At 36.0% G+C, this 15,664-nt stretch overlaps 1 protein-coding gene and 2 long non-coding RNA genes across 5 annotated transcripts in view; 1 reads left to right on the plus strand and 2 right to left on the minus strand.

The window, feature by feature from the left end:
- The window catches only part of jp (junctophilin), a 42,986-nt gene extending 31,393 nt beyond the window's left edge, over positions 1-11,593 (plus strand). For 2 of the 3 annotated variants that reach the window (XM_043432416.1, XM_043432415.1), the window contains 3 exons: positions 388-640; positions 9,412-9,621; positions 10,812-11,593. In XM_043432416.1, the coding sequence (XP_043288351.1) occupies positions 388-640; positions 9,412-9,621; positions 10,812-10,898 (550 nt within the window). In that variant the 3' untranslated portion in view covers positions 10,899-11,593. Of the gene's footprint in view, positions 1-387; positions 641-1,476; positions 6,217-9,411; positions 9,622-10,811 lie in introns of those variants that run through there. The other variant, XM_043432417.1, reaches the window with a different exon arrangement.
- LOC122418293 (uncharacterized) lies at positions 119-15,544 on the minus strand. Its single transcript, XR_006262488.1, has 3 exons — positions 15,093-15,544; positions 2,150-2,327; positions 119-1,533 (listed from the first exon to the last, which is right to left on the minus strand). It is a non-coding gene; the product is annotated as an uncharacterized lncRNA (long non-coding RNA).
- On the minus strand, positions 9,189-14,105 carry LOC122418294 (uncharacterized). Its single transcript, XR_006262489.1, has 2 exons — positions 13,982-14,105; positions 9,189-9,628 (listed from the first exon to the last, which is right to left on the minus strand). It is a non-coding gene; the product is annotated as an uncharacterized lncRNA (long non-coding RNA).
- Positions 15,545-15,664: the final 120 nt, after the last annotated feature.

Consider the following 15,664-nt stretch of genomic DNA (forward strand, 5'->3'; position numbering starts at 1 on the left):
TGATTGAGTGATCGATTTTCATCAAACCGTTATTGACTGAACGTTTTTTATTCCGATAATTTTTCACCCAATTCCGCATTTTATCTGATTTCATTAATCAATTAATTTTGAGCTTAAACTCGTGTGAGATTATTTTATTTCATTCATTGGGATTAATTGATTTGTTTCGTGTAATTTGATGAATTTACTCAAATTCAATAAATAAATTGAATCGATGCGAATGAATAGAACGCATGAAAGAAAATTGATGAAAAATCTAAATAAATGCACTTGCCAATGTCTTGAAACTATTTAGAAACGAAAAACTCGTCGTTTGACATTAAGCTTGATAATGGAAAAACTGAATTAATTAAAAATCTTTGTTTTTTTTTTTGGAAACACCAAAAGATCGATAAGGGGCCCGAGTCTGGTGAGGTCAGGAACACCGCTGAACGGTTCGGTCGTTGGCAGTGGAGCTGCAACCCCAACGTACATGCCTCCAACATCGAGCCAATTCGAAGGGGCGCTCCTGAAGAACCGCAACCTCGGACAAGACATTTTGCCGAGTCCTGGCCAGCCGAAGAGAACGGAGAGTCTTTATGTGCCACCGGGACGAGGCTCGGTCGCGGCCTCGGGTGGCGCAGGCATTGGGATCCCCAAGGTCAGTCCAAAAAACTCCAACTTTTTTCCCACTGATTATCATCCTTGCGTTGTCATTCCTTTTTCTAACTGCTCATTTATCGACCCGCACACTCTCACGTTTTTCATAAGTTTTTCAATCCTCCCTCTGTCTTTGGCCATTTTTGCACCCAAATCACGATTCCTTAACAAAAACTAATAAATTAATGGACAAACGACCAACCGGTTCGATAAGAATCGGTGGTTCAATCGAACTTCAATTTTTCCACCTCAAAATTTTTCAAGTTTTTCAAGTTTCGCACAAATGTTAGGATTCGAAATGACTTTTTGACTATTTCATTCTGACTATTGGAATCGAACTTCGTTCGATATTAACAATCATTTTTTGTACTTACTCTATTCGTTGCTTCATCGAGTCAGAAATCTTTTCCACTCATTGTTTTACGAACTCAATCGCAACTTCATGACTTTTATAGTGTGCTTTTCTTTTCCATTTCAAATTCATATTTGGCTCGATTTTGTCATTTTTTTTATCAGTAAATACAATTAAATTAAGCACCCGACTCGAGAGGTCAACTAATTGCGGGAATTTTCAATAAATTTTCGATATTTTTCACTCTTCATTCGAACAAAGCTTTTGGCAATACGAAACGAATCGTAAATCGATTTCCGAACGTTCAAATCCATTTGATCATTGTTTTTTTTTTTTTTTTTTAAATTAGACTCTTTCGATCACGATTTTTAGACTTTTCTCAATTTTCTTGGGATTTTTGCTAACACCGTATAGAAAAAATTGTCTCTTTTTTATGTCTGTAACTTTGTGGTGTTTTGTGGTGTGTTCTGTGCATGCGTACCCAGGACACGAGCCGGACGGTCCCCGCCTGCTTCGAAGCGACATCGAAGGCCCCCGCTACCCTATGAGAGTATAAGTACATTTTCAAAAACTTCATTAAACCGTCAAAAAGAGAAAACGAGGAAAAATGAGCGCCAGGCTTTGAGCATCGTCGCGAAACAGTGAGCGAGCACAGTTGGCGACGATTTCATTATTTTTTTATCGTTTCATTGTTGACAGAAAAAAATGACCAAGAGAAACGAGCGTTTTTGAAACTTTTTGCTCTTTAAGAATATTTTTCTTAAACCGTTTTTGGTCTTTTTCAAATGGAAAAAAAAAAAAAACAAAAACAAAAAAAAACCCCACTTCGAGGCGGCTTTTCAACGAAATTCATTTAGCTTCGATTACCGCTGAATTACGGGAAAGCAATTTTCCCCGAAAAAAGATTTTGCCAAACGAGCTTGGACCCCGATTATTCGTTTGAGTGATAAATAAAAAATTCAACCGATTTCCGTGCATTTTGGAAAGCCAGGAAATCCATTGCGTCCTGAAAATCAATCGGAATTCAGGGATTTCGAGTGTAAACGAAAAATAGCGAAGAATTACGGAATTATTCGTACTTTCAGTTCCTACGAAGCAAGAAATACGAAATTACGAAAAAAAAATATATATCTGAAGAAAATAGAAAAAAATGTGTACCTGGTAGACGTGTGTCGTTGTTTTTAGCTGTCGCAGACGACACGCGTGCTTGTCGAGTGATAATTGCTCGCTATTCTTCACCAATTTTGGTGGGGAGAACGAACAAAAATTTTATCGATTTTCTGTTCAATGGCAACTCGGGAAGGCTTTTTTCTCGGACACGCTAACAGTGCCTGTCCTAAAAAAAAATAAAAAATAATGGAAAATATTTTTTCTAGCGAGAACGAGACCGTCCTAAAAATAATGATTTATGGAGACGATATTGAGATATTGAATTGTCGTATTCGTGGATAAAAACGAATGAGCTAATCTCGTCCGGGACCAAAAAAGCCTCCTCGACCTTCCACTCCAATGCGACGAATCTCCACATTTTTCTTTCGAATACGAAAATAACAGGAAATGTTGATTAATCCGTTTGTTCTTTCGTTTCGCGATCGGTGAACAGTGAGGATTGTTTAATCGCTGGAGACGCACGCGTTCGATATTTGCATATAATGTTCGATGTTACTGTTAAACGAAAAAAGTAGCTTAAATAACATTGAACCATTCGTTCGCTCGTTCGACATCACGAGAGAAATACGAATCTGGAAATTTACGATCCAATCGAAAATTCCCTCGTTCAATTCCAGCCAAACAAGTTTTTATCCAGAATTTCGGTAGCATTGAATCTGGAAACTGGACTCGGAGGGTTTGGACTCCACCGCAAATGCTTGATCATCAATTTAATTGTTTATTCTTTTTAAATTAGCAATTAGCTTTCTTCGCTAAGCTTTGTCGGTTTTGATTGTAAAATTCTCTCATTTTTCCATTTATAAGAGGATCGAAGCTTCAAAATTTGTCTTTTTACGAAAGTTAGGCAGAGAACAGTCAAAATTTGTTCACTTTTAATGCAAAAAATAACTGAAAATTGTAAATTTATTTCAAAGAGAAGCAAACGATCCGAATTGTCCTAGAATTCTTTTCAATTTCTTGGGGGACCCAAAAATGTGAAGGGAATGAAAACCCTTCGACTGGAATGAAAACAAAAAAGGCGAATTTTTCGTATCTCAATGACGGATGGGGAAAGAATTGAAGACGAAAAAATCACAGACCACCCTCTCAGAACAATAATTCCTAAAGAGAAAAAAAAAATTGATGAAAAAATAAAATATACACATATATTATTGCTATCATTATACATGTATGAAGAATAATAGTAGAGCATCTATTTACTGTTGAATAAAAAAAAAAAAAAACAACAAGAACAAGAAAAAAAATGAAGATTAAGGAGCGTTGAAGCCAGCACAGTTCCTCACTCGCGCATTAAGCAACAAAAACGTGCCCTCCAGTCATTAATTTATTTGCGTACCGACGACTGCGATTTATCTATACGAATTAAGGGGGGTCGTGCTTTTTTAAAAAGTCTAAAAAATCATTTGTTGTTTTCGGGAATGTTTTTCGATAGACGGAAGTAACTTAACATAGCGAACTTTTCGGTATAATTTCAAGGATATTACAAGAGTATAGAAATATTTTTTTCATGTAAGAAATAGTAATTTTTCATGGTTCATGCGCCAAGTCTAATTGTCGAAGTTTCTCAGCTGCTTACAATGTAAAAACTCGAAATAATTGGGAAATTCTATATTTTTAGGAAGTTAAAAAAAAACGCTTGTAAAAACGAAAAATATCACTTCAATGTGCTGTAAATATAGAATGTCACAATTTTTTCGAGTTTTTATGGATTCGTATGGAAGGTAAATGGCCAAAAATGGAAAAAAAATTGGAATTTTTGTTACAGACGATAATTACGACAATCAGACTTGGCGCATAAACCATGGGCAAATTATTATTTCTTACATTGAAAAAATATTTTTCCACTTTTGGAATATCCTTGAAACTGTAAGAAAAATTCCCGAAAACGATAGATTTTTTCACTCTCTGCGGCAGGACCTCCCCTTAAAAGGAATATGGAGTTTTTCAAATGGCCAGAAAGTACCTTTTGAAGAGAGAGGAAATAAATTCGTGGGAGCGTGAAATCGAGCGTACCTTGTTTAAAAATATGATATAATATACACGAAAATATTTATATATACATAAAGTTCAATTCGTCGGATGATAAAGAAATCCAAAAGTTGCGAAAAACTGGACGAAAAGTTCACAAATCCCGATGAATTCGAAGTAAAAGTCTTCAAATTTGAATAACAATCCCAAAAATGGGAAAAATTCGAATAAAAGTCGAAAAATTGCAAAAAATTCGTTTCGAAAACTGACAAATTGCAAAAAAATCGAAAATTGTGAGAAATTTCAACGTGCGTCCAAATATTGCTAAATATACGAATAAAAAGTTCAAAAACTGCGAATAATTAGAATGAAAAGTTCACAATTACCGAAAATACGAATGAAAAATTCCAAATAAATCGAATAAAAGTCCAACAATTGTGAGAAGCTTGAATGTGCGTCCAAATATTGCTAAATATACAAATAAAAAGTTCAAAAACTGCGAATAATTAGAACGAAGAGTTCAAAAATTTCGAAACCTTAAAATTAAAACTTAAAAAACTGTAAAACATTGATTTTCGTCAGGTGCTAAAAAAAAAGGAAATTGTCATTTCGAATTTTGCCAAAAATCCCCCCCCCCCCCCCCCCCCCCCCGGGGGTGTTCCGGTAGCGCGAGCTTTAGAGAAACATAAAATACTAAATAATAATAACGTGATTGAATTGACGTCCGATCGACCCCGATCGATCAAATTTAACGAATATTTAAGCAAACCAATGAAAAATATGTATAAATATAAATATATTGCGGGAAGAACGAAGGGGAAGGTAAGGTTTTTGTGATCGCGGTTGTGGAGGCGGGGACCGTTTAAAAAAAAAGAAAAAAGAAAAAAAAACAAGCAAACAAATTCCTTCATTTATCCTATTTAAGATTACAATTATTCGTACTACTCTCTGTTCCATTTTTTTTCTCAATTTCCACGTCCCAGCACTTGACAGTATCGACGTTTGTTCGAATGAGCACAAAAAAGGCCTAGTTCGTCTCGAACGAAAATCCTGATCGAGAATAGTGACAGCTCAAGATTTCGAGCAAAAGTTGATTTTTTCATTCTCATCGATCGTTCATCGAGCTTAAAAATCATTTTCTTATCACTGCCCCGATCAGTACTCGCCACTCAACACCTCCGACTCTTCACGAAAAAAAGAATAAAAGCGAAGGTAAAAAAAATGCCATAAAAGAAGCTGAATTTTCATGAAAATTTATCAAATCACCATTTTCCCACATTTCTTCTACTCGCCTCGTTTCTTTCGATCCATCAAGACCTCAAACTCTACTCATATTCGATTTTAAAAAAACTCATAAGCAAAGTCACATTCATCCGAGAACGAAACCTCTTTCGAGCACTCCACCAACGAGGGGGACCACCGAAGAAAGTAACAAAAGTATGATCGAACGACTAAGCTTCGTATACCCTCCACACCAATCCACCATGAAACCAGTTGCCTTCCCCACATCTTCTTCAGAGATACATTATTTTTCTAACGCATGCTTCTGACCGCAACACACACACACACACACATACACACGATTCTCTGATCTCTAGATAATAATTAATGAATAATAGAAAATTAACGAATAGCCTAAGATACGAATAAATTGTGATTAACGTGATTTTTGTCATTAATTATTATTAGTATCGTTATGAATTTTTTTTCTTATTATTATTCTTATTATTATTGTTGTTGTTAATTTTATGTTTGTAATCGTATTATATTGTTGTTGTTATAATAGCGATGTTGAAATATTGATATGCAGCAATGTGTATTAATCCTTAATGATTGTGAATTTATCGAAAAGTCCCATTTATAGATGTGTAAATCGTTGTTTACATATGACAGCGTGGTAGAAAACAAAAAAAATTCCATTACCTTCGTTCTGAAAGTACGTTTTCGAATGCGCAAATATAATAATTATTCGAATAACGTTGTTGAGAAATAATGAGAGGGGGAGGAGAGGGAGAAAGAAAAATGTGAGCTTTCGACGGGCCTAGAGAAAAATATTGCACAATAAATACTACAGGTACGAAAAAACACGAAGGAACGTAACTTATTTAATGTTTGTTTAATGACGTTTTTTGAAAATGAATATTGGAATTTCTTGAGCATCAATTACCACTGCTCACAGTTTTTACTGCTCGATATCGATTTATTTTTCAAGCCTCGATAATGGCTGACGAAACGAGGCTGATTCGACGACGAAATTCGGGTTTATTCATTCGTAATTGATGCTCAAGCTCACCGTTGATTTCGTAAGATAAAGAGAAATATGAAGAAAAGACGATCGATTTCAGCGCCTCTGGCGAGCGGCCAAAAATGCAGGCGCGATTGTGCTGCTCTTTTGGTTGTGAATTTGGATTCGGTGTTACGACATTTTGGAAATATATTTAGAAGGTTGCTGTGTCAGAAGTGGCGGGAAAGGAACGAAATGTGAGAAAAATGATGATTCTTCAGTCACTTTTGACGAAAAATTGCTCCTCCGAGCTTTTTCCGCGGTTCTATTTTTGACCCTGTTCGCACGCTCCTTCCTCCGCGCAAAGAAAAAAATGTAAAAAGTGGGGGAACATTTAACCTCGCACGGTTTCGCGGCCGTCCGTCTATTTCCACGATCAACCGGCGTGCGAATCGAGCATTGATACCTGCTGGTGGGGGGGAGACGACCGAGACGTTTTTTCGGGGAAGAACCTCGAACCCCGAGCAAATGACGTTCTATTTTCGTTACCAAGACCGGCAGACCTGCGAACATCACAGTTCGAGCTTTCGCCTTCGCCGCGCTCCCTCGCGCTCCTCGCCGTCTCTCGATTTTATTGTCGCGATTCAATTCAGCCTGGTAATCGATTACCAAAAAAAGCTATTTCTATTTTTAAATACTCGATCATTTTCGGCTCGATTTTTCAAAGCATCTTAAACGGTCGAAGCGGCCAAATCGTCGAGCAGATTTTTCGTAAACGTGTGAAACCTCCGAGCAACCTTGAAATTTAATAATAACAAGAGAAGACGTAAATATTTGTGAAACGCTTAAAAATCGATCGGAAAACTGACGACTTGGGTCCAGGCCACTTTCACGTGATCGAGGACCTTGCGAAAATGGCAGAAACCGGAAAAACGATTTTCTAAAAAGTGTCGATTGGTGAAAAGCTTGGGACAAAAATTTTTTTGGATAAAAATCTCGATAACTCTTGGTTGGAATGAGCCGCAACGACGCGTGGCCAAACACGATCGGAAAATCACCGAGACAAACGTCCAAATCGCTATGAAACATTTTTTCTTCTATTTTTGACCTTCGACGAATCGCAAGACAAACAAATCGTGAAAATGTTCGGGTGGGCTGAGCCTGACGAGGAGGAAGAGGCGCTTTTGTGCAGTCCTGCCCTCATGGCCAGGCGGGCTTCGGAGTCCTGGATCGTCGCGCCTCCCGTCGAGGTACGATTCAGAAATGCGCTCGATTTTTACCTCCGAACCAAAAATACTTCTAAGATCGTCGAAAGTCAGCACATTTTGGAAACGAGACGAAAAAAAATGGGGAAAACAAACGAAAAGTGGTTGCGGGGAGGCTGCAAACCTTGGCTACTGTCAATAAACATTTATTTCGCTTATTTTTATGTCCGAGTGCCTTAACACCAAGTAACCAAGCAATTTATATTCGTTTCTAAAACGTCTTAAGGTATTCCTTTCACGAACCCGAAATCCCTACGAAAAATTGATTTTAATTTACAGTAAAGTACAACTGCATCCAAATAGATTGGCGAAATTTCAGGTCAGGTTATCGATCGTTTAATGAAGAATTAAAATGTTAAAAATCGTAAAATTTCTACGGGAGCTTGTGGAGAATCGGTCATCACCACATTTTTATTCAATAATTCGTACACTGAATAACTCTAAATTCCTGATACAAACTGTCTCACGGATAGAAAAAAAATGCTTAAAATTTGCAAATTGCTTCCTCAAGATGGTCAAAGCTTCCTCATAGAGGAGGCTTTGAGCATCGTGCATCTTGACCATCTTGAGGAAGCAATTTGCAAATTTTAATTTGCAGCATTTTTTTTTAATACAAGGAAATAATGAATTTTCTCTACCTTCTTTTACGAACTTTAATTTATCTCTTTGTTTAAATACATAAAAAAAAAAACTAAATGACGAGCCATCAGAAAAAACAGTTTGCAACTTTCAATTTTCATCGTTTTTCTATTTACATTGAAATTACATAATTCAGACAACTTTGCTGGAAAGTATAGAGGAAGTACAGACTTATACACAATATCTTACAAAATTTCCATAAATTGAAGCGGTTAGACGATTTTTTGAAAAACTCATATTTTCGTAAAATTCAAAATGTCATAAAATTTAAACCGCTCAACCGATATTCCTCAAATTCAATACCAACCTTCCTATTATGATAGTCTATTTATAAAAAAAAAAAAATTATTAATAAATCTTAAAATTTTCGAAAGTTAGAGCGTCGACAGCCTTTTTATGAAAATTTCAAAACGCCGTCAGATTCGTAATTTTTTACAAATTCTGACAAAATTATCAGAGAATGAAGAGCTCGTATAGATTAACATCTGTGCAAAACGGTAGCCCTGTATCTCAAACCGTTTCCGAGTTATAAGCGTTTGAATTTTGCAGTGCCATAACACACACACGCACACACGCACACATCCGGACATTTTTTCTAGATATGATTTTTCGATGTTTTGGAACATTTTGAGCACATTGACATTGAAAACTGGAAAAAAAAATTTTTCATCGAAGCTTCCTCGATGAGGAAGCAAAAATGTAAAGAATCCATAGCAACGATAAAAATAAAGGGTTATCGAATGTTTAAAAGAGATATCAACGATAGAAGTAGGAAAAATGGCAGAAACAGAAGCTTTTCCCATATAACAGCGACTTCTCAGAGGTTAGGAATCGGTCCAAATTTCGAGTGCCCTAGTTTGCGACAGTAAAAAAAGGGATAGCGAAAGGAATACCTTAAAGTGTTCTAAAACCGAAAAAACCATTTTTCAACTAATTTTTATGAATTTTATTCATTATTTTTAATGAAAAAACTAATTAACTTTGAGCAAATTGTTGTGAGCGATGGAAAAACTGTAACTGCAAAATATAAGCAAAATTTTGACCCACCGATAACTCGACAATGTGAAAAAACTATATAAAAGGGCAAAAGTGAATTTTTCTGTAAATTTAGAAAAAATTGTTTGACTTTCTTCCTCTGTAATATGCGTTTTTAGGCGATACCCGTAGCGGCGATGCCACTGCAGAGAAAGAAATCGCTGCCGGACGTCGCCCAGCCAATACAGTTGACAGCGACCTCTCCGCTGTCAAGAGAGGAGGTCAGCGTGTTGAGCAGTATGAGGAGGGAGGAAGTACGACGTCAGATCGACGAGAGTGAGAGGCTCAGGGCGAATCCACTGCTTTATCTTGTCAGTCCTCAGGTTAAAGTGAGTTCTAAATACAAAAAACAACGATGGGGATTCAAAATTTCGCATTCTTCAATGTCTCTTTTCACTCTCTCACTCACTCTGTCTCTCTCTCTCGCTCTGTTTCTTTCTTGACGACCCTTTCTTGATATTCCAGCATCGATAGCTACGAAGTGTGACTAAGCAGCGACGAAATCGTGAAATCATTTTGTGGAATGTGTAAAATAATTTTTTTAGAAGTTCGATAATAAATAATTGGCAAGAGCTTTCAGAATTTCTAGAAAAAAATTTTCCATTTTTCTAGAATATTCTAGCAGGGTTCTAAAATTTATACTGAAATGTAAAAAGAAAAAATTATTTCTAGAATTTCAGACGAATCTCGCGTCGCGTTTTCCTGACTTCTAGAATGTTTAAAATGTTCGTTAAATGACCGAGAAAAAAATGTTGATGTTTAGAAAAATTTCGGGGTTCCTTACCCAGTGTCCATAAGAAGGGCAAAATGTTGCTAAAATTTTTTTTTAGTATTCGCGTGTCGATGTCATCGAGCGCGATAGCATCGCCAACGCCAAGTGTCCAAACAAACCCAAACTAAAATCCGTTTCTACCGGATTTCATCGAGAATATTAAAAATATTTAAAAATGTGCAGACTCCGGCTGCACTTCGTTTTCGGACACCAGATTTTTCTCACCAAAACAATGAATAAAAATACGGAGCAGTTTACGTACGCCACGACACTTTTTAGGCCGGTCGCAAACATTACTTTATCACAAATTGCACCCACATTTGCCACAACCGAAGAGTCGGAGCCGAATTCACACCACTTCAGTGCTCATTACCAAATTTATTTGTCGCGATTTCAATATTTTTGCTATAAATAGTTATATACTTTACTACGGGAGGCGCCACCGTCGATTTCGAATTGGTCACGTGAGCTCGATTAAACGTTTTAGAACTGAAATGATTTTATAATATCTGAAAATGTAGTGAACCGTTTTTGGAACGTGAGAATAATTTTTTTTTTAATTGAAAAATTCTCTGACGAGTTTTCGGAGTGTCCGAAGTAGTTGGAAAGCTCTGAGATATTGTTTCCTTGTTCGAGGACTTCTAAAATGTATTTGTAACCTCAAAAATATTTTCAGAACGTTCAAAACGTTATTAGAATATGTGAAAATGGAAAATATAACAATAATTGATAATTTCTTGTTTTCAGGACTGGTTCTCGAGGCAGCAGCTCGTAATGATAGTGCTTTTCATCAACATATCGCTGGCTCTGATGTTTTTCAAGTTGTTGACGTAGCAGCCAGCCGAAAACCATTGCAAGCGTCGCGTGGTCGACGTGACTTGAGCCAGAGATGGAAGAAATTTTTTTAGGACAAACACAGAGGGTGAAAGAAAAAACATTTATAAAAAAAAGGGCAGAGCTACGAAAGCAAAAAGGTTCGAGTAAGTCGAGCCGAAACGAGGAGCGTCTGCGTGGCCAGGTTTTCACAAAACGGTGGAACAACTTTGTAAAGGTCCTCACCGCATCAAGGAAAATCCCCGATACACGCTTCCAAACGAATAATCGACGAGGACATAAGCAAAATCTTTTCTCCTCGTTCCGGAAACGAGGGGGGCGAAGATCGTGAATCACAAAACGAACAAAACTCCATCGATTTTTCGCTCCTGAAGAACACTTTTTTTTGTTCACAAATGAATGAATTTAAGGGCCAAACGGAGATGACGAAAGACCAATTGGGATCTGACAAAATTCGTGAGACATCTGCTGTCAAATTTTGAACTACAACCGGCGTGCAACATGGACAACTAACACACGCACAAGTCACTTGAAGATGTGACACATACATGTACGTTGCACCCCGGTATGCGCCATTTTTAGCTTGGCCACGCCTCCATGTCAGATCCCAATAAACAAGCCTTGAATAATGGAAAAAAAAAAAATAGAAAAAAAACATTTGAAAAGTCGGGGGCGCGCCGGAAAGAGCAGAAGAATTTTTTGTCACAGGAATATTCCTAATTCATCCCTGCGAGGCTCGAACAGAACGAACCACGAAAAACTTTCTTTTGCTTTTTTTTCCTCAACGAAAACAGATAAAACAAACAAACCAATCGCTGGTCGTTGCAACTGCTATTTTTACACGAAATTTTTTAAACAAAATCGAGCCCCGTTTGCGACGGAATTTTAGCAAACGTTTGCCGAACTAAATTAAGCGAAAAAAAATTGTCGAGTTCGTGTAAAAGATAAAAAAAGATGAAATTCAGGATTAAAAATGAATTGGGAAAAAACATTTTGAAAAATCGATTACAATTCGTAGGTTTAATTAGGAATTATTCGTCCACGATATTACCTTTTTTCAAATAAATTCAAAACGAATAATAATAATCGTAATAATAATGTGGATAACGAATAAATGAATGAATAATTATTACAATGAAATAGTAATAATTCATGAAAAAATCGAACGAGCGAAGCAAAACAGAATCGTTCTTCGATCAAATATTCATAATTTTGTTAAACCAGCAGGCAAAAGAATAGTAGAAAAAAAGAACAAAAAATTTTACAAATTTTTCGTCAGGAGATGAAATCTCACAAAAAAATCATGAATTGCCATTGCTTTTCTCGATCCCCAAAGCGAGTATTGACAAAGTCGATCCCATTTAAGTCGACAAATATTTCCAGAACGCGCGGAAGGCGCGGTGAAGAAAAAAACTTTGAAAAAGGAAATTTCGAGAGGATCGTGCGAGTGTCGCATAAATATATATATATAAAATATTGATTATTATCGAATATTGAAAGAAATGAAGGGAGGATAACGAAAGAAAAAAAAAATAAAAAAGCTTGTTAAATGGGAATAAAACGTACGAGGTACCGCGTGCCTTCTATGCCTTCCAATCCGGGTACCCCGAGGTGAAAAACATTTTTTCTATAATATAAACAATTAGTTATAAATTGTTGTACTATAAGCTAGAAAAAAAAACAAAACATTGACGAGAGAAAGAGAAATGGAGGGAGGGAAGAAAAAATCATAAATTGGGAAGGAGCAAAAAAATTGTGAAGTTTTGATATCGATTTCTGAATTTTCGTCGCGTTTAATGACCGCGCGAGATAGCGAGAAAATAAATATTAACTTTTCAATTCGTCGCAACATGTGACAGCGTCGAAAAGTTGACAGCGACGGAGAATTGAAGTAAAAAAAAAATACAAAAAACATTTTCAACGTATTGTATAAAAATACATATTTAAGTTTGAAAAACGTGTAACTGAGAAACGGTTGAGAACGAATTTGACGATTTTCAAGCGCCCAATATAGGGAAAATGAAAAAAATGAAAATAACGAGAATATCGAAGCAAATTCAAGTCAAACTGCTTACTTAATCGCTTGGAAAATTTACCGGAGAGACTGCACGTTTATCAGGCGCACACATACTTTGTGCGAATGGAAATGAGGGAACGAGGGGTGGAGAAAAGGGGAGAGAAACAGCATTGAAAACACTGATATTCGTTGAATTGTTATTCATTTTATCACGAGCGAGAGGGAGAGAAAAGAGAAATAATTTATTTAAAAGAGAGAGAAAGAGAGAGTGAGAGAACCATATCATGAGATATATTGAATTTTATCATCCATATATACATGTATAGATATATATTTACAGGACGAATAGAGCTGAGGAATTACCGCCCTTGATATTCTAGCTCAACAAATTTGGCACTCAACATTTTTCACCCTCGAGGTCGAAAGATCTTTTTTCCTTCTGAATTCGATTAAGCGACTTTAAAAATATTCATAGTTTGAAAAAAATCTTTGATTAAAACTCAACGATAAACATAATTTGAAATCGCTTTTGGAAAATCTATCAAAACGGAGGAGTCGATTGAAAATGAACCATACTATAGTTGAAAAATCGTTTTACACCCCCAAATAACGCATCTCAAAGTTCCTTGAAACAATACTTGAAGTAAATTCTCTGATAAAATTCATACAATTTGATGGAAAGTAGGAAAAATGGAGATAAAAACTTAGTCATTTTCTAATGCACCGCCATAGACATGAACAAAATTTTTGCAACTCTTCATGACTCCAATCAATAGATTTTTCTAGAAACGTCAAAGTGGTAATATCATAGCTGGTAATATTCGAAGCCTTATCCTGTAAATTAATGCGTTTAAAATGTAAAAAAATATATGCAAAAATTTCGTTAAAAATATATCTATACATATATATACGCATGATTTAAATGTATATGTATATTTTAATTGTTATCTCTTGAATATTAATTATTACGAATTAGTAATATTCTCGTTATTATATTGTATATCATTACCATTATGATTATTATTATTATTATCGTTAAAAATTAATTATGAATTATTATTCTTACTACCATTCACGACGCTCTATTGTCATCTCAATATATACGAAGAAAAAAAACGAAGCTTGTTGTTATTCGGGAATGTTTTTTTCTTGACCATCCATTGACTATTTGCCTATATTTTTCGAGATCATAAAACCGACTCTGATATAGATATTCGAAATCACGAACAGGTTTTTCGTGGTTTTGTACTTCACAAAAGCGAGTTTCTTGGAAAAAAGGTTAAGTTTTCGCGAATATTGACATAGTTCATGAATCACTAGTTTGCTATCGAAATCCCAACGTATGTGTCATTTCTTGCTGTTCAAATTCACCTCTAGAAGTCTAAAATGACTATATTTTAATGCGATTTTACGATCGCCGGAAAGTGCGGAAGAGAGTTGAAATTTTGATACTTCTCATATCGGTAGTAGAACACGGTAAACACGATGCGAGATTCGAGACAAAAAAAGAGCGTAAAGTTGTTTGATCTCGCAGATAAAAATATTTGTACTGCTCGTTTGTATAGATTGACCGTGAAAATCTATGCTATAAATTTCAATTCGTACAAATGGGTCAACAAATAAAACCACAAAGTGGTTTTCTATTTTATTCGCATTTTTGTTGCTATTTCACGTCCGATACTCTCTTGATGGCGAAGAACGTTGGGAACAGTTGGGAGGGAATGAGTCAGAAAATAAAACAACTCCAAATAGTTCGTTTCACCGCCACCCGAGCGCTCGGAGCCAAGCGACAATCCACAATTCTGAATCCCATCCCATTCCCATTTCATTTCGCTTCGCACAGCTGATCGTGCAGCACGCATTTTCTCTCATTATTGTCATTATTTTCTCGCTGGACGAATCGATTCGCATTATTGTAACAATTATATCACTCTCTTATGTCAATTGACGCAGAGATCATATTTTTTTTTCAACTTTACTTGGAATTCAAAATTTAATTGCTTTTCGGTTTTAAATTTTGTAGACAAAATTTTGCAAATTCTTGAAAATTCGATGGAAAATTTGAATTCATTTTGAAATTCGAAGTGAAAAAATTTTTTTCTGGTACTGTACGGCGATGGAGATGAAAAAACTTCGATCACGTTAGAAAATACCTTCGGGTCAGATCCATTTTTTACCTGGAAACGCCGAGACTCGTCCTTTATTTGTATGCGTTTAAAGGGATGAAGATTCCGGAATGATTCGACATTATTCTACTTGAAGTATTCTTTTCAAAGGATTTTCTGAGCGATTCATCAACGCCTTAAAGTCGTCTATACTGCTCGTAATATTCTTTTGTGTTTTTGATTAAAATTCTCAGATTACGGAACATTTTCATTGCCAAAAGACACGATTTCTAGCAAGAGTTGAGTTATTACCAACAAATTTTTATTTTATCAAACCCCTCCTCGAAAATATTCCATGAAAAATTCTAGACAAAAGGTTATTCCCGCGCACTTCCAAAATGTCATAAGCAGCTCATCACAAACGCTGTTGGTTAAAAAATGTGCAAATTTCGAATAATTAAAAAAATAAAAAACTTGATAAAATTAGCCGAAGCCGAAGCATGCAACGGAAAAGAACGTCGAATGTGCGCATTCGAAAAACACTGCGCATTTGGAACGCGCATGTTTAATGGCGACACTCATTCGTCTCTCTTTTTATCGTGACTCCCCACCACAACGGAGCTACGATTCTCCCCCCGCCACGA

This window comes from Venturia canescens, chromosome 11, assembly GCF_019457755.1.
Source record: "Venturia canescens isolate UGA chromosome 11, ASM1945775v1, whole genome shotgun sequence".
In the NCBI taxonomy this organism is placed as follows: Eukaryota; Metazoa; Arthropoda; class Insecta; order Hymenoptera; family Ichneumonidae; genus Venturia; species Venturia canescens.